The sequence below is a fragment of the Ctenopharyngodon idella genome, chromosome 11 (assembly GCF_019924925.1).
Source record: "Ctenopharyngodon idella isolate HZGC_01 chromosome 11, HZGC01, whole genome shotgun sequence".
Lineage (NCBI taxonomy): Eukaryota > Metazoa > Chordata > Actinopteri > Cypriniformes > Xenocyprididae > Ctenopharyngodon > Ctenopharyngodon idella.
Window position 1 is genome coordinate 21,393,952 of NC_067230.1, and position 27,642 is coordinate 21,421,593.

At 37.7% G+C, this 27,642-nt stretch overlaps 2 protein-coding genes and 1 long non-coding RNA gene across 6 annotated transcripts; 2 read left to right on the top strand and 1 right to left on the bottom strand.

Moving 5' to 3' along the window:
- Positions 1-15: 15 nt before the first annotated feature.
- map1lc3a (microtubule-associated protein 1 light chain 3 alpha) lies at positions 16-5,102 on the top strand. 2 transcript variants are annotated; one of them, XM_051912770.1, is made up of 5 exons: positions 16-197; positions 1,821-1,876; positions 2,441-2,547; positions 3,727-3,893; positions 3,953-5,102. In XM_051912770.1, the coding sequence occupies exons 1-4, from the start codon at positions 158-160 to the stop codon at positions 3,887-3,889; spliced, it is 366 nt and encodes a 121-aa protein (XP_051768730.1). In that variant the 5' UTR covers positions 16-157; the 3' UTR covers positions 3,890-3,893; positions 3,953-5,102. The 2 variants fall into 2 exon arrangements, with proteins under 2 accessions (XP_051768730.1, XP_051768729.1); XM_051912769.1 differs by having other exon boundaries at positions 3,727-5,102.
- Positions 4,255-27,347, bottom strand: efcc1 (EF-hand and coiled-coil domain containing 1). Of its 3 annotated transcripts, none has more exons than XM_051912764.1 (8): positions 26,497-27,347; positions 25,361-25,776; positions 13,825-13,937; positions 12,898-13,033; positions 12,532-12,697; positions 10,470-10,628; positions 9,075-9,144; positions 4,255-6,448 (listed from the first exon to the last, which is right to left on the bottom strand). In XM_051912764.1, exons 1-8 carry the CDS (start codon positions 27,271-27,273, stop codon positions 6,312-6,314), a joined length of 1,974 nt encoding a protein of 657 aa, XP_051768724.1. In that variant the 5' UTR covers positions 27,274-27,347; the 3' UTR covers positions 4,255-6,311. The 3 variants fall into 3 exon arrangements, with proteins under 3 accessions (XP_051768724.1, XP_051768725.1, XP_051768723.1); XM_051912765.1 differs by having other exon boundaries at positions 10,539-10,628; positions 13,825-13,973; positions 26,497-27,346; XM_051912763.1 differs by having other exon boundaries at positions 13,825-13,973; positions 26,497-27,344.
- On the top strand, positions 13,989-21,915 carry LOC127522623 (uncharacterized). The gene is made up of 3 exons (XR_007932639.1): positions 13,989-18,300; positions 20,031-20,211; positions 20,300-21,915. It is a non-coding gene; the product is annotated as an uncharacterized LOC127522623 (long non-coding RNA).
- Positions 27,348-27,642: the final 295 nt, after the last annotated feature.

Here is a 27,642-nt window from a genome sequence, read left to right on the forward strand (position 1 = left end):
CTGGGTCCTGTCCCTTTAAATCCTGCTATGACATCACGAACTTTAGTACATTGTCTCGAGCTGTTTTGCTTACAGTGAGTCAGGAGCTCGAAAAGAAGCGAAGTCGACCGAGGATTTAACATATAATAGCTCCTTTTTACCACATTCAAGTCCAGTTATGCCGTCTGACAGACCCTTCAAACAAAGACGGAGCTTTGGTAAGATGAGTTTTATTCGTGCTGTGTCAGCACAAGTCTGTTTGTTTATCAGGTTTGTTTTCTTACCTAGCCTTCTAGCAGCTTAGTGACAGTGTTTACAATTTTTCTATAAGGCTTTAAATGCTCGATAAAGCGATTTTAGCGATATTTAGTGATTAATATAAGATTAAACGACGGGTTTTTATCCAAAACGACAGGGGTCAGTTACTATCCAGTGAGATAGCCTGGCCTAAAGGCCTCCTGTTTAAATAACAACAAGAGCTTTAATCCACAGTTGATTTAGCTGATTTGTTAAAGATCATATATTTATATTGCTGTGTTGTCCTTTCCACATTTGGACTGCCATCCAGCTTTTGGGAAGATCAAAATTTAAAAAAATGTAACATTTATGATACAAATTTTTTTTTTCTCACAATGATACAAGTATTATTGTCTAACAGGTGATATTAAATAAACAAGCAGTCCATTTATGAATATAAATTGTGTTTAATAACAACATTAAAGAAATGGATGGACAAGACAAGATATTGGTGAAATGATGCTGTAATTTGAGCTTTTTCTTATAGTCCAGACTGAGGACAGGGTGTGGGGAGGGAGGGAGGGAGGAGCATAAAACCCTTGCATAATCTTCCTAAACATAACAAACAACATAGATCTGCTGTTTTAAACACATCTGTAAGTGTCCCGGTCAATATGTTCTGCATATGCTCTCATATTTGTCCAGCCTTTGGGATTATGTAATTGACATGACCCTGACATGGGATCAGTTAAGATGACACATTGATGGGGCTCTTACTCTACCCTAATGAGCAAACCGGTTTGAGTGTTTTAGCATTTGACATGCATGTTTTATCCCCAGTGTTGATTGAATTGTCCCAAACATTATGCACTTATGAAAAAGAAGGACTGTTCATTTAACTTCTCAAATACATTTGGGTTACTCCAGATATAATAAAAGTACTAATATCTTGTGAGATTAATTGTGTGGTTCTGGTTTCAGAGCAGTACTATATCCGAAAGTTAGATATTAAACTCTTTGAGAAGAATGAGTTTCATATCTATATATTATCAGTATCTTAAATATGGTGGAATAGAGTAGGGTGTCAAACAGCAAGGAAAAAACACATCAGCAATAATCAATCCTTATTAGTTTCCTATGCATCAATAATGTTAATTACCTGTTTCTGCAAAACAGGTTTTCCTTAAGTAATGCTAATGCAGTGACTGTAGTGTTTTGAGTCATGTCAATCATTTGCTTTTTGTCACATAAACACATCCTAGTATATGTCTTTATCCCTCAGTTTCACAGACAAGGCTTAAGCTTAGTCCAAGACTAAAATGCATGTTTGAGCTGTTTTAACTGAAAGCAACTTGCACTGACATATCTTAAAATATGTCAGTGCCATTGTTTTGTCTCAAGGTGCACAATAGTAATTTTTTTTTCTAAGGCACGTTTATAAAAGCTACTTAAATTGAGCAGGTCTAATCCTGGCTTAGTCTAAGCCCTGTCTGTGAAACCAGGCCTATGTGTTGTAATTAGACTGTTAAATGTGGTTATATATACTTCTTACTGTCTAAACGAGCATACCAAATCTTTTTTTTCTTCTTCTTCTTGTGTTTCAGCTGATCGTTGCAAGGAAGTGCAGCAGATACGAGAGCAGCATCCCAATAAAATTCCGGTGAGAAACTCTTTTGTCTTTTGGATGTCATAAATGAATTAGGGCTGAATTAACATTATTGCTTTCAAGATATTACTTTTGCATGTCAACTTGAGATTTCTTTTAAGATGCCAAGATTTATTACTCTACATTAGTGGTTTTTAACTTCAAATGGGGCCTCAAGATGACTTAAAATGATTTTAAATAAGACAATATTATAAAATAAACTAAAACAACTCAAAATCAATATATTTCTTATTTTAATTTGCCCCCTTTGAAGAGCCACAGTCCCATTGGTCTAGGTAAACATGTATATATGAGGAAACCTGTGAAAGTCATGTAAATTAATAAAATCTTAAAACTCCATGGGCATTTTTATAATGAATATAATTTTTTTTCTATAATTTTTTTAAACCCAACTCTGAAATATTTTATCAAACAACTGGAAAAGTCATAGTTATTGTTGGATTGAATATTTTTGTAAACAGTACTGGAGTAAAAAAGGTTGGGAAGCACTGCTCTAGACTTATTTCAAAACTTTCAAAACACTGTATCAATTTGTCTTGTTAATATTTTTTCTTACAGGTGATCATTGAGAGATATAAGGGGGAAAAGCAACTTCCCGTCTTGGACAAGACAAAATTCCTTGTCCCTGACCATGTTAACATGAGTGAGCTGGTAAAGATAATCAGGTAAACATAATATCCAGAGCCCAATTTTGGATCTTAAAAAATGCTTTTTTTTTTTTTTTTTTTTACGTGTTGAATTATTTTTGTGTAGATTCTTGCCTTTCAGTTGATATCAAGTGAATATGATATCAGTTTTTTGACTACGTTCAACTCACTTTGAGCCGTGAGTCCAATGTGTTTCAGCCTCATCCGGTTTGTTTACTCGTCTGGTGGGGGTTTGACGCAGGGTGGGGGAGGAGAATGCAATGGTGTGCCAGTTTAGAGTGTCCGCTGACCTCGTCATCCACAGGGGATTTCTACGAATGCTTTTAAACTTGAAAAGTGTTTTTCAGTCATTGCACAACATCCACATTCTTTGTAGTGTATATCCTTTGTGTTGTATTATTTTTAAAACAAGACCATAGTGAGCTAAACTTTCCTTTAAAGATAAGCTTACAGCTCAGTGTTGCCTTCCAGGTATTTTAACACAGGCTCAGTCAGATGATCAGACTGAGAACATTTTGTTGGACCCATGCTGTCTGTCATACTTCATAATCCTTGGCTACAAGTCATGGCTTCTTTATTTATAGTTCAGACTTGAAATAATGATTAAGTTATAATAAGAGTTTAAAGCTGAAGTGTGAAATTTCTGCTGCACTATAGCATCACGTTTATAAAAAAACAAAGTAAAAAAATATAGGGATATGAATTATAAGAATATTCCGGGTTCAATACAAGTAAAAGTTACAAGTGCGTAGTCTTTTCTTCTCTATTGTGACGTATATTCAAGTGAAACAGCTTCTTGAGCAAGAAAAAACGATTCTGGGATCGATTGCTGTGATCATTTGAGATGTTTAAATCATAAGTTATACAATCGTTTAAGGGTTTTTATGGCAATGAAATTGCAAAATAGGATATAACTTTACACAAATTTAGTAAATGATTTTTTTTAATATTAAAATCAGGGTACACAAATTGCTTATGCCTTGTGGCTATACAATTGAAACGGTGAGTATTTTAACATTTACAACCTGGCCCCATTCACTTTTATTGAGTGCAATTTGATTTTTGTGGTAATCCATAGTATGCCACAAATGCTGTTAATTGAGCTGAACTTGTACTGAACCCAGAAAATCACTTTAATTTGACTTGAATGTGCATGTTTTGTCATTATAATCAGTTATCAAAATGACTCTTTTCTAGGCGTAGACTGCAGCTCAACCCCACCCAGGCCTTTTTCCTTCTTGTCAATCAGCACAGCATGGTCAGTGTGTCCACCCCCATTTCTGAGATCTACGAACAAGAGCGAGATGAAGATGGCTTCCTCTACATGGTTTACGCCTCCCAGGAGACCTTTGGTTGCTAAGCAGGCCACTCGACCTTTGAGGGAGGGATAGCAGAGGGAGGGAAAGACAGCAACAGGAAGCAGGCTCACCCAAATGTACCCGTTCTTTCTCTCTCCATCATCACTGCTCCTCCCTTGCTGGTATGAAATGAAATAAAACCGTTGATTCTTGTCTGTGACACTACAGTGCAAACCACAGCACTAATGTAAACACTATTCTGACCCATTTTAAACTTAGTTGTTTTCCTTTATAAGCTCAGCGTAGGTATTACACTGTTTATACTTTGTATTTGGGCCTAGTAGCTTTTTTCCCCTTGCGTTTTATTACTTTTAGGCCGTTATGTCAAATAATTAGTAACACATATTGCTGTAAATAGGTGTGTGTGTTTTTCTTTTTTTTTTTTTTAGGATTAATTTGCTTTTCCTGTCTGTTTGCTTGTAGTAATTACCAGACCTTAGTGGTGCTGGTGTAAGATTGTACAATCTTACTTCAGAATTAAGTGCTTATTTAAACCAAGTAATTAATCAAGATGCAGCGTAATTCTCATCAAATTTCCTGTTAGACCCATTCTGTGGTTCTCAAAACAAAACGGTAAGGAGACCAATGGCTCCAAAGGTGTAATTATAAAAATTATTTGAACTATCAGAGGGTTTCTGAAGCCTTTATGAGCCTGTGTTTATTTCTGGGCTCCTGTGTAAAAATAACTCCTCATTAACTCATTGTAGAATAAAGATATTGCCTGACGGTAACTGTAGTCAAAAGCCACATTGATCTGTACTGTACACGTGTGAGCCAGAAGAACATCTTTTGGCATACAGTATTCTGCAGTCAGCCTCACATAATCTTTAGTAGATGCGAATAAAATGCTTTTTTTGCACAATTAAAACATCTAAGAGGACAACTTATTAGAAGTTCAACAATTATAGCACATAATTATAATCACATTTATACTTGTTTTTTTCCTCCTGTGTCACCATACGAGCTGTATGCCTTCTGTTAAATCTCAGATGAAAGGATTGTGATGCTCTACTTTGCATGTTTTTTCTCAACCTTTTTTATATTGATTTTATGCTATAGATTTAATTATTTCAGCTTTATTTAAAGAAAAACAAACTGAGACTTTTTATTAGATGTTTTGAAACCAAAAAAAAACCAAAACTGAAATATGTATGTCTATGTATGTTTGAAATGTTTGAAAAACATGTGTGTGTATAAATCATTGTACGAAATGATTATGATGTGTTATGTTTTTAATTTCTAGACATATAAGCACTGATGATATATTTTCCAGTACCTTATGTGAACCTCACAAAGTTCAGCTAGGGGAAAAAAAAAAACATTGGATATTTCCTTCAGTACACATCTGACAAATCTAGCGGGAATCTTTACTGTAGCTTAACAAAAATAGCAACAAATATTTGTAAGATGAGAGAGAGGCACAGACAATGACAATTATGAGACGTACAGTTAGCTATATATTTTGTTTCATGCAAATCATGAATAAAAATCGTCCATAAGGAGCAACAAAACTGCTCAGAAGTGCTAAAGACAGTTGAAACAATTAAATTGAGCTGCAAATGTTTCTGTATTTTGAAACAGTGAAAGATGCATATGTTCAGTCCTTAACAGCTGGGCAGTCTATATTTGCGATATGGAGGAAGTTGTGTAACATCTGTAATTGTAAAATGCACCCAGTATGTTTTCCCTTGAACTAGTCTTTATTGTTATTATGAGCATTACATGGTCTATACCCAGTGTTGGGGGTAACACATTACAAGTAACACGAGTTACGTAATTAGATTACTTTTTCAAGTAACTAGTAAAGTAACGCATTACTTTTGAATTTACAACACAATATCGGAGTTACTTTTTCAAATAAGTAACACAAGTTACTTTGATTTCCCATTTATTGACTGAAAGCTCTCCTGTCCGCATGTTGAGAGAAATCATGAATTCATTTGTGTTTCATTTTTTGTTTATATTGTTGAAGAGTGAGGAGTAATGCATTACTTTCCATAAAAAGTAACTAAGTAACACAATTAGTTACTTTTTTTTAGGGATTTTTTAAAAGTAACTTTCTCCAACACTGTCTATACCTGAGTGGTTTTCAACTAGGTGTTCCTGTGCCTGTGTACCACATGACACATGAAGCTGTAATGAACACCATTGAATAATGTGCATGCGTTTTAAGATAATACTGACCAGCAATATATGACAAATATATTGCAAAAGGAAAATCTAGCTTTAAATGCTTCAAAATGTGTCACATCATGTTTCATTATAAATGATAACAAGCTAAATGATTTACACAACTATACACAGAAATATAAACACATAAAGAAAAATACATGGCTAATTTTGGTCCCATTTTCCATCATGGCCAGTTAAAGTTCCTTTCAGAAGAGTCTGTAGCACCCTGTGGCCATCAGGTGGCAGTAATGTCTAGCAGGAGATGAGCAGAGAGTTGGTGAGAGACTGGTGACTCTCTGCTCTCTGTATCGTCTCACCATTTGAGAGGATCTCACACGCAGCCAGCTCATGATACAAAGCGTTGAGCACCTCCAAGATATGTGCTTTCCCTGGAAATCAGTTATAGAGACGTTGAGCTTTAGATGTACGTATGTGTAGTAATCTTTCAATTCCGTCAATTTTTTCATTATAAATTATCAGCGAAAGAAAAAAAGAAACAGCATGAGTTGAAAAGTTAATCTCAAAAAGAACAGTTTGATATGATTTGAATTGAAACTATATATATATATATATATATATATATATATATATATATACAGTATATATATATGTGTGTGTGTATATACAGTGGCTACGGAAAGTATTCAGACCCCCTTAAATTTTTCACTCTTTGTTATATTGCAGCCATTTGCTAAAATCATTTAAGTTCATTTTTTTTCCTCATTAATGTACACACAGCACCCCATATTGACAGAAAATCACAGAATTGTTGACATTTTTGCAGATTTATTAAAAAAGAAAAACTGAAATATCACATGGTCCTAAGTATTCAAACCCTTTGATCAGTATTTAGTAGAAGCACCCTTTTGATCTAATACAGCCATGAGTCTTTTTGGGAAAGATGCAACAAGTTTTTCACACCTGGATTTGGGGATCCTCTGCCATTCCTCTCCAGTTCTGTCAGGTTGGATGGTAAACGTTGGTGGACAGCCATTTTTAGGTCTCTCCAGAGATGCTCAATTGGGTTTAAGTCAGGGCTCTGGCTGGGCCATTCAAGAACAGTCACGGAGTTGTTGTGAAGCCACCCCTTCGTTATTTTAGCTGTGTGCTTAGGGTCATTGTCTTGTTGGAAGGTAAACCTTCGGCCCAGTCTGAGGTCCTGAGAACTCTGGAGAAGGTTTTCGTCCAGGATATCCCTGTACTTGGCCGCATTCATCTTTCCCTCGATTGCAACCAGTCGTCCTGTCCCTGCAGCTGAAAAACACCCCCACAGCATGATGCTGCCACCACCATGCTTCACTGTTGAGACTGTATTGGACAGGTGATGAGCAGTGCCTGGTTTTCTCCACACATACCGCTTAGAATTAAGGCTAAAAAGTTCTTACTTGGTCTCATCAGACCAGAGAATCTTATTTCTCACCATCTTTAGCAAACTCCATGCGGGCTTTCATGTGTCTTGCACTGAGGAGAGGCTTCCGTCGGGCCACTCAGCCATAAAGCCCCGACTGGTGGAGGGCTGCAGTGATGGTTGACTTTCTACAACTTTCTCCCATCTCCCGACTGCATCTCTGGAGCTCAGCCACAGTGATCTTTGGGTTCTTCTTTACCTCTCTCACCAAGGCTCTTCTGTCCCCGATAGCTCAGTTTGGCCGGACGGCCAGCTCTAGGAAGGGTTCTGGTCGTCCCAAACATTTTCCATTTAAGGATTATGGAGGCCACTGTGCTCTTAGGAACCTTAAGTGCAGCAGAATTTTTTTGTAACCTTGGCCAGATCTGTGCCTTGCCACAATTCTGTCTCTGAGCTCTTCAGGCAGTTCCTTTGACCTCATGATTCTCATTTGCTCTGACATGCACTGTGAGCTGTAAGGTCTTATATAGACAGGTGTGTGGCTTTCCTAATCAAGTCCAATCAGTATAATCAAACACAGCTGGACTCAAATGAAGGTGTAGAACCATCTCAAGGATGATCAGAAGAAATGCACAGCACCGGAGTTAAATATATGAGTGCCACAGCAAAGGGTCTGAATACTTAGGACCATGTGATATTTCAGTTTTTCTTTTTTAATAAATCTGCAAAAATGTAAACAATTCTGTGTTTTTCTGTCAATATGGGGTGCTGTGTGTACATTGAGGAAAAAATGAACTTAAATGATTTTAGCAAATGGCTGCAATATAACAAAGAGTGAAAAATTTAAGGGGGTCTGAATACTTTCCGTACCCACTGTATATATATATATATATATATATATATATATATATATATATACATATCTGATTGGCTGAGAGCTGTGCGATATTCTTGTAACAAATACTAAACAAATACTACACTTGTTATACCACGAACTGTAGTTTTTAGAGTTTTTTAGGTGAGAATGTATTTGTTTAGACCTGAAATATGGACTCATATTTAATCATAGTGCCTATTTTACAATTTGTTTAGACGTTTTCGGAGATGCGAGCTCCAGGGCGTCAGTGGCCGCTCAGTGCTCGTGTACCCGCCGAGAACAGCTTCATCTCGGCCAGTGCTTCGGGGATTTGCCGTTCTGTCTTATAGTGGTTAAACATGGGATATAATTCATTTTGGGTTCATAAAACAGGCAATCTTTGGTCTTATGAATCTATTGCTTTTTCCTGAGCAAATCGGAAAAAAAAAAATATTGCTCATATATATATATATATATATATATATATATATAAAACAAGAAAGTTTAATGGTTTTAGTTTTAGTTAATAACATCAAGAAAGATCAATATCACAAATTTGAGTTTGATTAGTGACCTACCATTAGTGTAGAATCTTCCATATTTTATTCATTTTACATCATAACATTTTTGTTTTGCTTTTTTTTTTTTTTTTAAATCCCAACAAAGAATCCCTGATATTTAAAGTGGTCTCATTTGTAGCACACTGTATATCTAATGCTCCAGACACATTTTCATTGCACACCAGGCCTGGTAAACAGTAAAGGTTTTATAAGAGCAAAGCTGGCAAGTTAAAAGTTATTGTGTCTCTTACCATGCTGAGGATCACTGCAGGACTCCAATGTGCTGAGTAAAATCTTTCCTAAAGATCTTCTCGAGACATTCTACAATACAAACAAACATTTTTACATAATAAATGTAAAAAAAAAAAAAAAAAAGTAATTAAATGGCAAATACTGTTTCATAATAATAATACAGTTCCCTATTAATATTATGAGGGGGAATTTTAATATTTATAATTTTAATATTTATATACATATTTTTGGGGGGTTTGTTCAAATCCCTTTGCCACACTATCAAACGCCAATAAAATAATTTAATTAATACATTTATAAAAGAAATATAAATCATTTATAATAAAATTGCAAAATACTCATTATTAATTAACCCTGGTTTAATGTGTCTTTATTAATAATGAATCAATAGTGTATTCAACCAGCCTGACATCACAGAAACTGAAAATATTAAAGGGTTAGTTCACCCAAAAATGAAAATTCTGTCAATAATTACTCACCCTCATGTCGTTCCACACCCGTAAGACCTTTGTTCATCTTTAGAACACAAATTAAGATATTTTTGATAAAATCCAATGGCTCAGTGAGGCCTACATTGCCAGCAAGATAACACTTTTCAATGCCCAGAAAGCTACTAAAGACGTATTTAAAGCTTCGAAGCTTTACGAATCTTTTGTTTCGAATCAGTGGTTCGGAGCGCGTATCAAACGTTATGTTACGTTACGTCATAAGTGTTTCAAAATTTCAATGATTCATGTGACTATAGCAGTTTGATATGCGCTCTGAACCACTGATTCGAAACAAAAGATTCATAAAGCTTCGAAGCTTCATGAAGAAGTGTTTTGAAATCACCCATCACTAGATATTGTTGAATAAAGTTGTTTTGTTTTTTTGGCATACAAAAAGTATTCTCGCTTCATAACATTAAGGTAAAACCACTGTAGTCACATGAACTGTTTTAAATATGTCTTTAGTAGCTTTCTGGGCATTGAAAAGTGTTAATTGTCTTGCTGGCAATGTAGGCCTCACCGAATCATCGGATTTTATCAAAAATATCTTAATTTGTGTTCTGAAGATGAACGAAGGTCTTATGGGTTTGGAACGACATGAGGGTGAGTAATTAATGACAGAATTTTCATTTTTGGGTGAACTAACCCTTTAATTGCACATAATACTCTACTTATATGGGAACAACAATGTACAAGCATGATAATCATATGTCCTTGCTTCGAGGCATATGTGTTGCTGACATCGTAAATATTATTTTAGGATCATCAGCAAATCGGATCTGCTGGATTAACGCCCATCTATTGTGTGAATCTCTATTGTGCTAGTAAACATTTACAGCAGCGAGAGTGGGCTGATGAGTCTGAAATCCCTCCAGATTCACTCCCTAGAGATTCCATTTGACTGACCAGCTCTCGCAGCTGCTGCAGAAGCTGTAGCACATCCATCAGTTTCTCCTCCACCAGAGACAAACGCACCCGCTCCGTCTCCAGCATCTGCAGCTCCAGGTGGAGCAGCTCCGTCTCCTCAGCCTTCTGCTGTAGCTCCTGGACTAGGGCATCCCTCATCTGCAGACACACGACACTTACCATTGACCTTGCGCATATTTAAACACTAAAGCTCCAACACACAATGAAATTCAGCTTAGGAGAATCCTTGCCAGATGTGCCGATAGCCCATAATTCAGCCGAGACACATAATTTCTCAGACAGAAATAGTTCAGATATGCTTGTTTTTGGCCTGTCTGACCATATGTCAAAAATCCACATCTGCTGCCTGCGCTCGCCCCAAACTGGTTATGCTTAGAATGTTCCAGGAGATTTTTCCATGAATATGTGTGGGGCCTTCTTAAAAACACTAGCAACATAGTTCACGTCTGGTGCATTGCAGCCGAGGTGTGTCTAACAGCTCAATATACATGTAATTGTGTAAGGCCTGGAGGTTTATTCCTGTGGTCATCTCAGGAAGGGACAGCGATTGGCTGCTCACATTGACACACACGCAGCTGGTTGCTTGGGTGGGAGAGTGAGAGCTGTGGCTTTTCTTTGAAGCCTGTCGTTCTCATAACCACTCAGTGGGCAAGTGCCTTGTAATCTAATTTTACACTCCTGCACCCGAAAGCAACCATAAATGTAAAAGTAAAACAGAACAGAAAGTCCTGGTTGGGTGATGTAAGGCGTTTAAAAGAGTTTATTTGGATGAACTTGTGCCCCTGCGAATTAAAATGTCTTATTAAGTATTTTAATCTCTGATACGTATTTTAACTGCTGAGTTACTATGTGTGTTTAATGTGTTCAATGTGACTCTGCTCAAATGAATCCAAATATTTAGTTATGTCAATTCACCTCTATGTTCTTTTCCAAAAATGCATAGGTATTTCTGGCTATGTAAAGTTAGCTGAACGAGCACCTTCATTAAAGGTGCAGTAAGTGATTTCTGAGAAATGCTGTTGAACACCGTTGATATTTGAAAATAAACCAAACATACACACCCCTCCCTTCATTGCTCCGCCCCCAAAACATACAAACACGCACTGCAAGACCGGATGTCTCTTTATCATAGCTGAAGCGAAGCAAAATAACATTTTGGCGAAAAATAAAGCGAAGATGTCAAGTCCTACAGGTTTGAAACGTCTTAAGGGTGAGGAAATGATGGCAGAATTTTCCTATTCTTGAGTGATATATTCATTTATGTTTTGCATATATATCATGATATAAAATGGTTAGTTCCTGTCTTTGATTCTAATTGGTCAATAGCTGTGTTTTATTCACAATAAAACACGGCTATGAACGCTTTACCCAACGGTTCTGTGTGTCACTGCACAACACCCTTAGCAACCACTCTTAGCAATGTAAACTGTATGTTCTCAATTGATATTGTTCATTGAAGCTTACTGTATTATGTAGAAGAGTATTGTGAGAAAAAGATAGATTGAGCAAGTTTATTACCTGCATTCAGATTTAGCATTTTCCTTTAGGTCAGTCCTATGTTCATAATAAAAAATCTGTTTAAATGTCCGATGTATTATCCTGTCCTTTTAACAGTTAAGGGGTTTTCCCGTGACTGACAGTGTTAGTCAAAGCATTTTTCAGTTGCGTCTTGTTCTGTGTTCACAACAATTCAGTCTTTTCAATGTAAAAGTCTTTGCTACTGACTGACACACTCATAAAGACAGTCTTTGCCGCCATCTAATGGTGTAGTAATATAACTTCTGTTGCTGTTCACGGTCAGGGACTATTTTTCCGGCGGAAGGAAGGCTTTAGTGAAAGTTTACTTTATGAAAGTTGCACTGATACATATTTTTGGTTTTAATAAGCCAAAAATATGTATCAATATTTTTGGCTTATTAAAAATACGCAAAAAAAAACGCATTCGCGTCGTGCCTAACAACGCCCTTCAGCCGAGACTTATTCACGATACAGTACAGCCTCTCGTACCTTATTGCTTACTTATCTCACAAGCTGATCATACCTGGTCTGTGTCCATCTCCACCCTCCTGGCCTGACTCTCCTTCAGTTCTAGTTGTTTGTTGAGTCGCGTGACCCTCTCCAGCAGCTCTAGCACGGCTGTCTGACTCTCTTCTGTGCGAGAGTCGCCGAAATGAGACAACAACTTCTTCACTGCTTTCTCATCACACCTGAGAGCACACAAAACAATTGAAGAACCTAAATTTGTAGGATGGAAAATACTGTCTCTCAGAATGTTTCCCTATGAGTGATTTATTTATTCATGACATGTTTGGATCTCATTTGATTTTGAGAGTGAATCAAATAATTGTAGACAGCAGTCCAAGGACACAGTCCAACTCATCAAATGATATAGTAGGGATGGGTGTACCTGTCTCCACAGCAGGACAGTCTGGTGAGGATTCGCTTCACCTCGTCTACTTGTCTCTGCTGCTCTCCGGTCCATCTCTCTTCCTCTTCATCAGACGCTGCCTGACCCTCCACTGAACGGAAAAGCTGCTCCTCCACTACGTAAGCATAAACATGCACGAAATATCTAATTACACTCGAAGCAAGGTGTCAAAATAAAAATATAATTTTGTTGGATTCATCTAATAATAAACAACATTTTTACTTGAATAAAACCAGATCATTTAGATGTTACCACATGAAGGTTTATACACTACCGTTAGAAGTTTGGGGTTGATAAGATTCTTTAATTCTTAAATAATCTAAGAAGTCTCTTATGCTCACCAAAGCTGCATTTATTTGATCAAAATTACAATAAAAAAAGTAATATTGTGAAATATTATTACAATTTAAAATAACTCTTTTATTGTAATATATTTTAAAATGTAATTAATTCCTGTGTTTGCAAATCTGAATTTTCAGCATCATTACTCCAGTCTTCAATGTCACATGATCCTTCAGAAATCAGTTTAATATGCTGATTTGTTGCTCAAAAAACATTTCTTATTATCATCAATGTTGAAAACAGTTGCGCTGCCTAATATTTTTGTGGAAAATGTGATACATTTGGACCAAATGATGACCATTCTTTGATGAATAGAAAGTGCAAAAGAACAGCATAATTTTATTTAAAACAGTATTTACTGTAATTTTTGATCAATTTAATGCATTATTTCCTTTATAAATGGTTGACGTCAGACTTCTGAACATTAGGTTACCTTTCATTTTTTTAGTTTATAGACATAACATCTGTAATATCATTGAAAACGGAAGTATCAACTATTTACAAGTTACTATTTACATCAACAGAGTCTCAAAAAGGGTTGAGTAATGTGAATATTTGTCTTACTGGTGTCAGGCACAGTCTCTGCACGTCCCGTCGGTGAGCGCCGATCCTGCTCTGTGTCTAGACAACAGCGTGGCGCAGTCTGACTGGCCCCATTATACCGTCTGTCCGGTTTACTGATGAATGAAATGGATGTTTTAGACACTTCAGATCTGTGAAGAACAAAATAACCGGTCAGAGTAGATCATATCACAATATAAAGGGTTGTTCTAGGTTCAGGCCAATATAGTAATGTACAGTAATGCTAGCAAATAAAAAGCTCAGGATTGCACTTTAATTGCAACAATTAGTATTTATTAGTTGATTTAAATATGAATTATTAACGTTTGATGATATATAGCATGATACATAGCACTAAACATCATTTCCACATCTTTATTTAACAAAGAAGTCAAGTAAAATTGATCAATGCAATTTTCATCCTCAATCACCATATTATTTTCACTGGCTCTTAAGAAGAGTTGTGAGCAGCGAAGGTGGTTGTGGGTAATTGTAGCCAGGCATGGTGACATTAGATCCTTCATAGTGAAAAAAAACATCAAAGATCATGAAAACTATACGTAACTAGACCATAACATAAAACACAGTATGCTTTTATGATGAACGTTTAACATACGTCTGACATACAACGCATATCAGAAGCCCAGATTTAAAAGTACATTATTTGACTTTAAAATAAACATATTTTGAGCATCTTTACTTTTGTCAGACAGCTGTAAGTGAAAGCAATCGATTATGTTTCTGTCATTTCAACACAACCGTTTTTCCCTAGCTTTGCGACAGCAGAAATGCAATATGGGGCTTTCATGAATCAAAGAATAAATGTTTCCAGATGACAATGTCTTGCCTGCAGAAGAGAAAAAAAGTAAAAGGCTGCAGAAATCCATTTGCTCCAGCATGAATCCCAGAGAATAAAAAAAAGGGAAAAGAATTTCAAGCCGGGTGCACTCATGCATATATCCTGCTGCCGTGAGGAACCCTTCAGTGCAGAGCGGCCATAAATATAGCCCGTATGAGCCCACAGAATCATCCCTTGCTACACTATGCTTTCGCACAGTTTAAGGTCAATATTTGGAATCCACATTGTCAGATGAGGGGGGGGGGTTTCAGGGCTCTCTGATGACCTAACAGCTGCCAAAGGAGAGTACCAGGGAGACCCTAAACAGGCCTGTCAGGGTTGCTATAGGAATCCATTGACATGAGTATGGTATTTTGGCCTAGGCACGATGATAAAGAGATTGCACATGCACAGTGTAACCAACTGGAGTTTAACTGACAAGGATGTTGAAGTTTGTGTTGGAATAATGTGTACCGTACTAAAAAAAAAGGGACTTTCCAAGAACAGGTTACACGTTTTTTATTTTTAAAACTGTAAATACATATTTTGTGGGACTAATTGCAGTTTAAGCTAATTTACCCTTCCATTCAAAAATGTTTTTTTTTTTTCACCAAGCATGCATTAAATTGATCAAAAGTGACATGAAAGACTTTTACATTGTATTATACTATGCTGTTCTTTGAACTAATCCTGGAAAAAAAAGTGTCACAGTGAGTTTTCACAAAAATATTAAGCAGAACAACTGTTTTCAACATCGATAATAATAGAAAAAATGTTTTGTGCACCAAATCAGCATGTTAGAATGATTTCCGAAGGATCATGTGACACTGAAGACTGGAGTAATGATGCTGAAAATTTTGTTTTACCATCACAGAAATAAATTAAATTTTAAAATATATTACAATAGAATACAGTTATTTTAACTGTAACAATATTTCACAATATTACTGTCATTTCAAAACCTTTTTACTGTATTTTTGATCAAACAAATGCAGACTTTTGATAACTTCTCTCAAAAACATTAAAAAAATATTACCAACCCCATTTTGAACATACATTTGTACATGTCCATGATTGTTATTTTCTAATAAAAAAACATATGAAAAATCTTCAAAATAAAACTAAGACAGGACAATATTGCAGGACATCTGCTCAATGTTAATTTTAGTCTTGTAGAAGCGATTAGAATTGTGTATATGACTAATACTGCTGAAAGGATCTGCTTTCTGTCAAACTATTTATGACTTAGAATAACAAATGAAGATGAGCTACTGAAAAAACTCAGTAACCCACCGTCGGCAGAAATGGATGGTGGAGCACACACTGAGAGCAGTTAAAAGAGCTCTCTAGACACCTGAATCCACTCCAGACTCTTGGAAAGAGTCTCAATATTATATCCAGTCATCTTGGCCCCTTCAAACACAGACTATGAAACAAGTCTGGTCAGAAACAAAGTAGAACAGAACAGTTGCATAAGAGGTTATGAAAATGCAATCAAAATGAAAATTCAAGGGTGGAGAAAAGTACTTTCTTCTTAACAGAATCAACTACAGGGGTATCACTAAATAATGGATTTTTGCTGAATTATCCACATTTTCAGGAGTTTTTTTTTAATTTTATATATATACACTATATTGCCAAAAGTATTTGGACACCCCTCCAAATCATTGAATTCAGGTGTTCCAATCACTTCCATGGCCACAGGTGTATAAAATCAAGCACCTAGGCATGCAGACTGCTTCTACAATCATTTGTGAAAGAATGGGTCGCTCTCAGGAGCTCAGTGAATTCAAGCGTGGTACCGTGATAGGTTGCCACCCGTGCAGTAAGTCCATTCGTAAAATTATGGTGTGGGGTTGTTTTTCAGGGGTTGGGCTTGGCCCCTTAGTTACAGTGAAAGGAACTCTTAATGCTTCAACATACCAAGACATTTTGGACAATTTCATGCTCCCAACTTTGTGGGAACAGTTTGGGGATGGCCCCTTCCTGTTCCAACATGACTGCGCACCAGTGCACAAAGCAAGGTCCATAAAGACATGGATGAGCGAGTTTGGTGTGGAGGAACTTGACTGTCCTGCACAGAGTCCTGACCTCAACCCGATAGAACACCTTTGGGATGAATTAGAGCGGAGACTGCGAGCCAGGCCTTCTCGCCAACATCACTGCCTGACCTCACAAATGCGCTTCTAGAAGAATGGTCAAAAATTCCCATAAACACACTCCTAAACCTTGTGGAAAGCCTTCCCAGAAGAGTTGAAGCTGTTATTGCTGCAAAGAGTGGATCAACTCCATATTAAACCCTACGGATTAAGAATGGGATGTCATTAAATTTCATGTGCACGTAAAGGCAGGCGTCTCAAAACTTTTGCCAATATAGTGTAGGTTCTAAGATAATATGTTGTTGGGGGCCATCGTAGCACCATGTAAATGTTACAATCAATTAATATGGTAATCATTTTGTAACATGGTACATTACTGTTCAAAAGTTTGGAGTCAGTCATTTTTTTCACAATTTTTTTTTTCACAAACTCATGTCATGATGAGTACAAACTACAACATGAGTATGTGCACTAACCTCTAGGCCATGGCTCTGACAAAACTAGAGAAATTTAATTCACAGTATGTAACATCTCATGCACACTAGATGCTGAAACATACTGGTTGTATTTCAAAGCGTTTACAGAGAGAGAGAACAGAGCATATATCTGGATAAGACAAACACAAAGCCCAAATTTGACACAACCTCCATCTGGCATACTTTGGCTCTCCTAGTTGTTAATTCCATTCTTTTTGATTCCATCTCCACTGTCTTCCAAACATTCACCTTATACAAAGCAAATGTAGTATTTAGTGAACACTGACAGGCATTTGTGAGAGGATGGGCTGATATTCTGTTATGTTTCTTTGTGATGCAGTATCATTTGAATTTAAACTGAAAGCAGAAGGTTTTATGCTCAACATTTATTGGAAACTAAAGAGAAACTAAAGAGCATCTCGATTTTTTTTCTTCAGTGGAAAGTAGAGGTGGATTGGACATTTCCTGAACAGTCTGGACTGGCTGTACTAGCATCTGCCTATCTGAATCACTCATATGAGCTGCCTGAGGCACTGATAAGAGTCTGCAGAGAACTTTACAAGCCTGAACAACAAACCGTTCTTCTTTGAGACACATAGGCTAAAATACTACCTGTATGTGTTTAAAGAGGAAAAAGGCAACATTTACTCATCATACTTCCAATATTGAGTTCTAGCAAGCTTTCTTACTCTTTTTTTTTAAATAAGAAAATTTAGAGCAAGTTACAAAACCAAAACAGAACTGTGGCAAAGTCTGTATCTCATTAGTCTGTGTATCACTTTTGGCTGCCCGTCTCATCTCTTGTTTTGAACAGTTCTTAGGACTCTATTTTGGTGGTCAAGCTGCTAACAATAGGTTTCTATCTTGTGACTATATTTACACTGGACCGGAGTGATGTACTAACATGGGGCGAGCCCAGCTGTTTGTGGTTTAGACGTGCACTTCCTGTGTTTATTACGGCAGGATCTGAACTTCCAGACCCCCTCTTGCACCCAGTTTACTTGAGAAGTATTTCAATGGAATGAAGACTCGGAGCACATTTTGAAGGATGAGACGATCATATATGGTAAACAACCACATAAATAACAAGATTAGGTATGTCCGGATGTTGCGTGGTCCTTGATAAATGCTTGATAAAGCAATCGATTTATCTTGAGACTACGAAACAGATGTCCACAATTAAGAGTAGGCTCATGGTAACACGATACCTGGTTAAGTAAGACTAGAGAGGCTGAGTCAAGCTGGCAGACATGGAACATGTGTGGACGCACAGACGCCGTTAATCTTACACTACGGTCTGAGACGCGGGAAATCACCTGATCTTGTTGGGGGGTGCTGTCCGGAACCGTCTGGAGATTCCAAACGGTCCAGACGGTTATTAATTGAGTCCAGAAATTTTGTTATTACGAGGGCAGTCCCAGTAAACACAGCTTTGAAGGAGGTGTTTACGCGTCTTAACAAGTCATAAACATGAAATGGACACATTAGGGAAGAATCCAAATGGACTTAAACTATTCCATTTCAGAAGTCAAAATGTTTGCAAATAGAACTGGTCGATCACTTGCAAATTGTTGACCATTACCAATTGCAAATTTCATGATAAAAATTGTACTTAGTATTGTAATCTATTACATTATACATTTTAGGTAATGTAATCAGACTACTTTTTGATTAGGTTACTTTTGACCTAACTTTTTTATCACATTGATTTGAATAGATAATCTTGTCCCATATTGATATAAAAATGGAAATAAAAATTCCATTCAGGGGGTACTTCAAGTAAATATATTAGGTCAAATAGGTACGGCTGACAGGAATCCCTGCATTACATGAAAATACAAAATGAAGACTTTCTGAATGTATATAAGCCTTTTTTATAAAGGAAAATTTAAAAGAAGAATTAGGGAGCCTTAATATATTATGAATAATTTACTGCCAATGTGTAAATTATATGTAATCCTGCAATCAATAAAAAAGTAACTGTAATCTGATTGAGTATTTTAAAATGTATTGTAATCTAATTACAAGTACTATAGGCATAATACAATCTAATTACAAGTACATTTTTGGAATCTGATTATATAATCCAGATCACATATAATCAGTTATTACCCAGCACTGTTCACAAAGAAGCAGGAGGAGAAAAAGTTTACATTTTCAAGAAAATTTCTCCCCCAACTTAGTAAGGTGGGCAGTTTATTAGCGCTGAGGTCTGCAGAGCAAGAGTATCAGCTGGCCGAGAGTGGGAGGAGAAAGGGAAATGTTCGTAGCTGTGTTTGAAAATGGAAAAAAAGTCAAGGTCTTGGGAGTTTTTCATTCTCAAAGTGCTTAGAAAATACTGGACCAAAAAACCCTGCCGTATAAAGACCTCCTAAAGACAACATTTTTATGAGGCCTCATTTTGTTGACATTTCTTTACCTTCTTCAGTCATAATAAAGGGAATTTTCAAAGGACTGTTCATTCCATCTGTCCAGCCCTGTTATTATGTGTTGAGGTACAACAGGTTACCCGGACACATTTTACATGAGTCGGCCACACCACAGCTGAAATAATACTTCTCTGAATAATAACTGATTATTTTTGAGCGGTTAGACGGCCTTACATTTAACATGTCAGTCTCTGTGATGTCAGCAGAGTTTAAAAACCAGCACAGACTTGATGATAAATGCAATGCTTTTCACCTGGTATGAATAGAGAGACATAAAGCACATCTGAAAGCTGAGCGATAAATAGAGTAAGATGGTGGAAATTCATTCCCACTGAACAAACAACTGAGTGTTTGCCTCTTCCTCCAGATGGCGGCTCTTGTCCCCCTCCCCTCTTTTTGTTCTTCTCGCACCGTCTGTCTCTTTTGTCCGGAGGTCTGCCTCGCTGCAGTTCTCTTGGGGTCTAGGCTGAGGGCTTCGGTCCATCTTGGATTCTGAGGGAGAGAAAACGCCTCCAGGCAGGACGCACACGGATGGTGTGTTTTTCAGGGTAATGAACTGAACAGATCAGGTCTGTTCCCACCACCTCCCCCATGAGACCTGGCCTCTATCTAAACCTCTTCCTCTTTCTTTATTAGGGCCAAGAGGGCTTCAGGAAACCTTACGCAATATCTGTGAGATCTACACTTGGACTTTCTCTCATTCTGGGTGATTGCAAAGTGTCGAATATGACCGGAAATGGCTCATAAAAAAGTAAATCTCCAGGGGCCACGTATCACAATAATTACTTTCAGTTGTACTACCGTTCAAACGTTTGAGGTCAGTAAGATTTTTTAAAAAGAAATTAATACTTTTATTCAGTATGGATGCACTAAATTGGTCAAAAGTATCAACAAAGACATTACAATGTTACATGTAATTTCTATTTCAAATAAATGTTGTTCTTTTGAACATTCTAATCATCAAAAAATCCTGGAAAAAAGTATCATGTTTTCCAATAAAACATATTAAGCAGAACAACTGTTTTTTTAACACTGATAATAATATAAGTTATTGAGATCATTATCATTATACCACATAACATGGTTGTGTGCAGAATCTGGAGGAAATTGTACAATAACTCAGATGCTTTGGTCGGGTCCAAGGTTGTGTAATCACACATCTTAAAGAAAGAAATTTGATGTTAAATCGTGTCTCTAGAAATGCAACATTTCCAAGACCATTACTATGAGGACAGAGAAAATTAGTTTAATAGACATCCCTTTCATGTGGATAAAGAGTCTAATATCGTTGATTATTGTCGTGCCAGATGGGGAGGTTAAAGCGGCAGGTGGGGGAACTGAAGTGAGCTATTAAAATGTGTGATTATTACAAGAACTGCATTAAGGTCTGTACAAAAAGGACATGAAAAATAGCCAGTGGACACACCTCTCTCTAGATAAAAGGCATTACTCTCAGTGTGAATGGGTCAGTTTGTGACCCACAGAGCATGACCGATATCCTCTTCGCCCACTGGCAGCTGCATCAAAAGCTATCCTCGAGCGTTTTTGTTTTCAGAGAGCTGTGTGCCCATTGGATGCACTCTAGAGACTTTTCAACACTTGCCCATGGGGCGTTCTGGCCTCAAAGAAAAAACCTTGCTCTGATCTGCCACAGACCAGCCAAAGCGCTCTGCACGTGCCTACGACACAATGAGCATTTACATTCCCCCCCCCAGAAAAGAGCAGCTGAAACACGAGACTCATGACTGCTACAATTACTTTCACTTTCAGCTTTTTAAAAGGAACAGGTAATCTATGTTGGTTCGTTTAATTCAATCCAGTAGTCTTTTGGCACACTTATGCTGAATCATTAATTAATTAAACACAACACTGACGTTTTCAAATCTATAATAAATAATGAAAGTTTACCAACTCATAGTGATCCTAACAGAAAGCCCTCTAACTGCCACTATTGCTAGACTTTGTGAACATCTGTTTGGTACCAGGCGAAAAGATGCAAAGTGACTAACTTGTAACATAACATGTTTGGTTATTGAAATGTTCATAAACCCTGGTAAAAACCACTTGTACATATGTATTTGTAATACATATGTACTTACTTTTTAAATGCCTTTGCTATATATACTGTACATACATACACACACACACACACATACTTGCTGTGACCAAGTAAGACATGCTGCTGCTGCTGTACAACATAGCATACATGGATTACACAAAGCAGGAGGAGCTGGGGAAGGTGGAGGGTAGGGCAGCACGATTTAATGCCTTTAAACCGCACGCGATCTGGCAATGGCTGTGATTATTTTATGCACAGCTTGTCAGAGCAGTACGGCTCTTTGATCAGTAGTAAGTGCTTCTTCATCTGAAAGCCAGGGGGCGCTCTTGCGCAGAAACTCTAAATATGCCCTGCCGCAGAAGAAGATAACACGCGTCATATCGCTGTAGCTAAATAAACAGAAGATTGAAATGCTTTGATTGATTAAACATGACTAATAAACACACGACTGCCTTATTCTGTGTAAGAAGCTACATCATCTCACAGAAGGATGCTCAACTGTCGTTATGAAGTGAGTTTGGAGTAAAAACATGAATTAATTTTGTTAAAAACATGACAACATTAAATGTTGTCTTTTATTAGACAAGATGTTAATAAATGTTTCTCATGTCTGGAAAGATGTTTGACGCGTGTTGCTTTTTCAAATGTACATTATAAGCGACTCAAACTCGCAGTGCTTTCAGATGGATTAGCATTTGGAGCCATACTTTATTGACAAGCTGCGCATAAAAAAATAATTGCAGCTTTTGCGATTTCATGATTGACCCTTCGCCGGGAGTTTGATTGACAAGCGATCTAACTAATCATAACGCCGAATCCGCCATTTTGTCCGACAAAGCAGTCAGGAGTTAGAAGATTAACCTCGGTGGACTTGAACTTGAAAAATGGTGTGTATTGACATCTTTCCGCGTTTGAAACAACATTCCTTCTCATGTTCATTCATGTTTATTTAATGCTATAAATTAACTAGTAGGAAGAGATGATCGGTTCGTGAGCCGCTTGAACTGAGGTGCTACAGCAATCTGTCACGACACATTAAAGAGCCACAAAACGGTTTTTATTGTTCGATTTTCTTAGAAAATTACACAGTTTGAAAGTTGGGACTTTGTTTAATATCATAAGTAACCTGCTCTGTCTTGTCTGTCGACGTGTTGTCAGTGTCCTCTTTGCTCCGCGATGTATTTTTCACTCTGTGTGGCGTGAGGGCGCCATGGCTTGTCGGACAAAGCAACAGTAACTAAGGGGGGCGGGTCTTTGCGAAGGGTCAATTGCACTAAGAATCATGTTTAAGCGTTAAGTTCAATGTTATTTTTTTGTATCGTGCAATAAATCGTGCAGCCCTAGTGGAGGGTTTCTGAAAGCACGCTGTACTTGCTAAGGCAAATGTTAACCAAGTATTTGAAGGTTGAACACGCAAGCTCATTGGCTACTGATACAGCAGGAACCAATCAGCTGTGCCCTATAGAGAATGATGCGATTGCAAACAGGTTAAGGACCTATTAGCCTGTGCCATCTAGAGTTTCATGACAGAACTTTATACACACACATTCATATAAAGACATGTACAATTAAAACTCTTCACCAAATATACATGTTTTAAGACCTTCTTCCTTTTGTTTTAACTTTGTTCAGGGGGCCTCAAGCATTAACTAGGGGAGATGGGTGTTCGCATACCAATTCATAAATATTTAATATGTTTATGTGAATATGCCCTTTCACTCTATTATAAAAGTGTGTGAGAGAGAGAGGAGAAGACAGTCTTATTAGCCTTTCTGGATTTGAGTTAGCTTTAAAATGTCATCTGGCCACATCACTGCAGTCCACCAAAAGGCACAATATCTGGCAAAATGACTTTGAATAACTGCATGTAAGTTTCTACCATATTCACTGCTATGTGAAGACTGTAAATATGGCATTGGGATGCGAGGTCTGTTACTGGTTATGGCTGAATATTAAAACAGCAGCACAGCCCAAGGAATTATTTACACCCAAACTAATAAAGTCTACAAAGAAAGCAGCGCTTCTGAATAACATACTCTTCTGAATCATCGCAACTATTTGGTATTTAACATAAAAACTAACAGGAACTTACTTTAAATATACTTATGTAGCATGCCAAGATCTCTAAACTTGTTGAGGGTGGTAGGAATTGTTGCTAGGATACAGACAGGGAGTGTTCATCCATTATTCTGTAGAGCGGGGAAACTGTTTGAAGATAGATGGGAACTTTCAATCTGTTTAGGTCAGGCCTTGCCGAGCTGAATGGAACTCTCCCCGAATGTGTCAGCACCATTGTGATCTGGAATGAATTATTTGGCTTAAGAGCATCAATGGAGGGGCCATAGAAAGGCTTCCTGGTAAAGTTCACCACAGACTTCACATAGATTAGTGCAGCCTGGAGGTATAAAAGTGAATGTTTATGAAAAAAATGTCAATGTGTTTCTGTCAGTAAAAACCACATCTGAATTGATGCCATGACCACTGCAACATTCATTAATATAATATTTTCACTCAATCTTGTCTATTTAAATCCATGAGCAGGCTAGACTTTTAATTCAAACTCTCTGACTTATTTGTGAAAGAGAAGGACACTATAGTCTTGAAATGGCTGCATATAATATCCCTCAATAACAATAAAAATGTCTCTGTAAATGAGAAGAAAAAACTCCAGACTTTCAGTAAATCCACTTTTATCAGGATTGCCAGGAATGCTGTCCCAAAATTAACATGCAAGAAATATGTAAACACTGATGACGTTAAGCTTAACTGCTTTTAAACGTAAATTAAATGGTTACGCGCTAGGAAAGTTCAATGACAGTCTAAGTATAAAACCCAAACTACGAAATGAGTGGCTTCCAGCAGTAGCTGTGCATAATTTCAGCTAACCAAAATGGGAGCCCAGCTGCCACACACGTTGACAACTAAATGAACCCAAACAAAACAAGGTCTGCACTCGAGAAGCAGAACCACATCAAGCCAACCTAAATAACATGTATGTTGGCACACGTTTGCACAATCAGGGCCAGCAAGTTCTGGCGGGAGCCATTTTAACCCAGAGGAATCTCAGTTCACTGTGATTATTTGAAGCTACATTATGTAATGAGACTGTTTACTACATTCAGCCTGGTTCAGATGACAATAATGCTTCTAGCAGAGTAGTCTCATAAAAATCCTGACAAACAAAATACAAATTGTCATTTTCCAAAAAGAACTTTAAAACAGCAGCAGCATAAAACAGTGATATTTAATAAATCTAGGGTGAGCTCTGCAATTTCTGTAATACCTTACAAACTGTTGAACAGCTAAAGTAAACATCCTCACGTGTTAGTATAGTTGCCAAATTGTCCTGTTTTGACAGAGTCTTATACATTTACAGTGAAATCCCCAGAAACAGATGCCAAATTGTGGTAAGTGAAGATAGTGTCTTCTTTATGCTTCATGATTGCTGAAGTAAGCTATCCCAATGTAAAAACAGATTACCTCACCGTGACAAACGTCTGTGGGAATATATGATCCCTAGTTAGGCCTACTGCATAAGTACTGTTAAAACTGCATGAAACAGTAGTTCAGTAAATAAAGTGTGATGCATTTTACTTGTTTTTGTTCCTTCTGGCATTTCATGTAAGTATTATACTAACCTGTAGTACAGAAGCTCCATCTCTAGCTGCTCCACGTGCCTCTGCAGAACAGGCACATGACTGGCTTTGGTCTCAAGCTCCTTCACTTTCTTGAGTCCACTCAGCACAGCTTGTCTGGCTTCCTCCACCCTCTTCCTCATCTCCACCTGCTCCTTCTTTAGAGTCCTGTTACATTCCTCCAGCATCAGCACTGTCTCGCGTGATACTCGCAGTTCTTGCTCCAGCTTCTGGTTGAAGAACATGGCCTCCTCGATCTGCACGTCCCTGGAATTCCGGATGAGCTCAACTTCTCTCAGGAAACTCTGGATGTCCTTCAGGTTCCCAGAAATGCTGGGCTTCTGGGCTGTTCGCCTTTGGTGGGCGATGAAACAGCCACCCTCTGGTTTATGTTTCGAGTGGCTTTTCCACAGGCCCACCTGTGACACACAGAAGCATGTCAGTAGAAAGTGATATAGAAGGCATATAGTATAGACCAGGGCTGGGCAACTCTGACCCTCGAGATCCACTTTCCTGCAGAGTTTAGAGAAGACCTTGCATAGCTTGTTCAGGTGTGTTTGATTAAGGTTGGGGCTAAACTTTGTAGGAAAGTGGATCTTGAGTTGCCCATCCTTGGTATAGACCATTGCCACTCATAGCCAGCATAAGTCAAAGTTGTCACAGAGTATAGTTTAAATTATACCTAAAACATTGTTGATAAAAATACTATTTTTTTTGATAATATATATGTAAATTTCTTTTTGTAAGCCTTTAGAGCTCAGCTTTTAATGTAACTCTTTGGTTGCTTAAAAGGTTGTAAAAGGCTGTAAGCAGTAACCAAACAAGTAGCTTATTTCCTGCCGCGAATACACTTTTGTGATCAAAAATCGCGTTCACCTGATAGTAACAATAGCAACATTACTTTATTACAACTTTATTACAACGTTATTACAACTAGCTACAGATTAACATATCAGCTGTAGGCTATATGTTAAAATATTTTAAAAGGCTACCAAAAGACTAGGGTTTGCTAATAAGCAGAACCAGAAGAACCCCAAAACTACCTAGAAATCGGCTAAAGTCCTTTAAAACAGACTTTATGCAGAAAATATTGTTGCTTGGTTTATATATTAGTATGAACTTAATCACAATGACTGTACCTGTAAGGCCAGTGATCGAGCATCACTGCTTTGAAGAGCCGCGCGCATGTCCTCCACCAATTCCCTGAGACTCGCATTTTCCTCCTCAAGTTTGGCTATCCTGTCCTCGGCCTCCTCAAGGGCCACGATTTCCTCGTAACACTCCCTGGTGCAGGATCCCAGCTGCCTACAACCTGATGTGTGTCTATCCTCAGTGGGAGAAGAAGGCTCTCCACTTTCACGCTTATTACTGGTACCCAACGACAGCAGCTTCTCGCGCCGCCTCAAAGGGCTCCGGAGTCTGATCTGCGTCTCTATATGCTCGCTCTCCTTGCCAACCAACAACCTCCCATTCTCATACTGACACCCAGCTTTGGTACTGAAATAACCGCAGAGTTTTGCGTGAAACTGCCTGAAGCTGAACTCTTTGGGTAGATTATCCAATATCCCCGCGCATTCCTCTAGATCACACTCTTTATTGAGTCCTAAAATCTCGCAAAGAATGTTAAAATCCTCGGCTGGTATTTTTCCATCTCCCTGACAGTCTAGATGATGAAATATCTCTTGGAGGTATTGATCCAGCCCGGTTGCGAGGACTATAATTTCGTTTTCCACTCCACGGTCTAGTCCGTAATGATACGCCAGAGTGCTCACTATCCATTGTGTCCTGCGCGCGGGTCGGCTGTATGGATCGCATGCGTCCGACTTTTCCATCCTTTTTCCCCTCACAAGAATTCCATTTATAGAGTCTAAATGGATTAATGGATTCAACAGATCCTCTAAGCACACAAACAGCATACCAAGTTCATGTCATCTGAACACCATACCGCCCCACTCTTGTAGTAGAAACTCTCGCGCTGTGCGCGTGGGGGCGTTGCTGTGAAGGGAGCACTGCCCACAAAATCTTAACTGCAGAGGGGAAAAAAACTTTTGAAAAGTTAACAATATAGAGGCATTTCGAGAGTCATTGTAGTATACAGGATATCTCATAAATATATACAGAAAATCAACCGATAATGTTAGCCTAATTAAAACTTACATGAAAATCTACGTTGCAACTTTAAAATAAGCCTATCTACTGAAATATACAGGTTGTAAAATAGATGATATATCAAAGTTAATCAAAATTGAAGTTTTCATGAATAATGTCAAATAACCTATGCACAA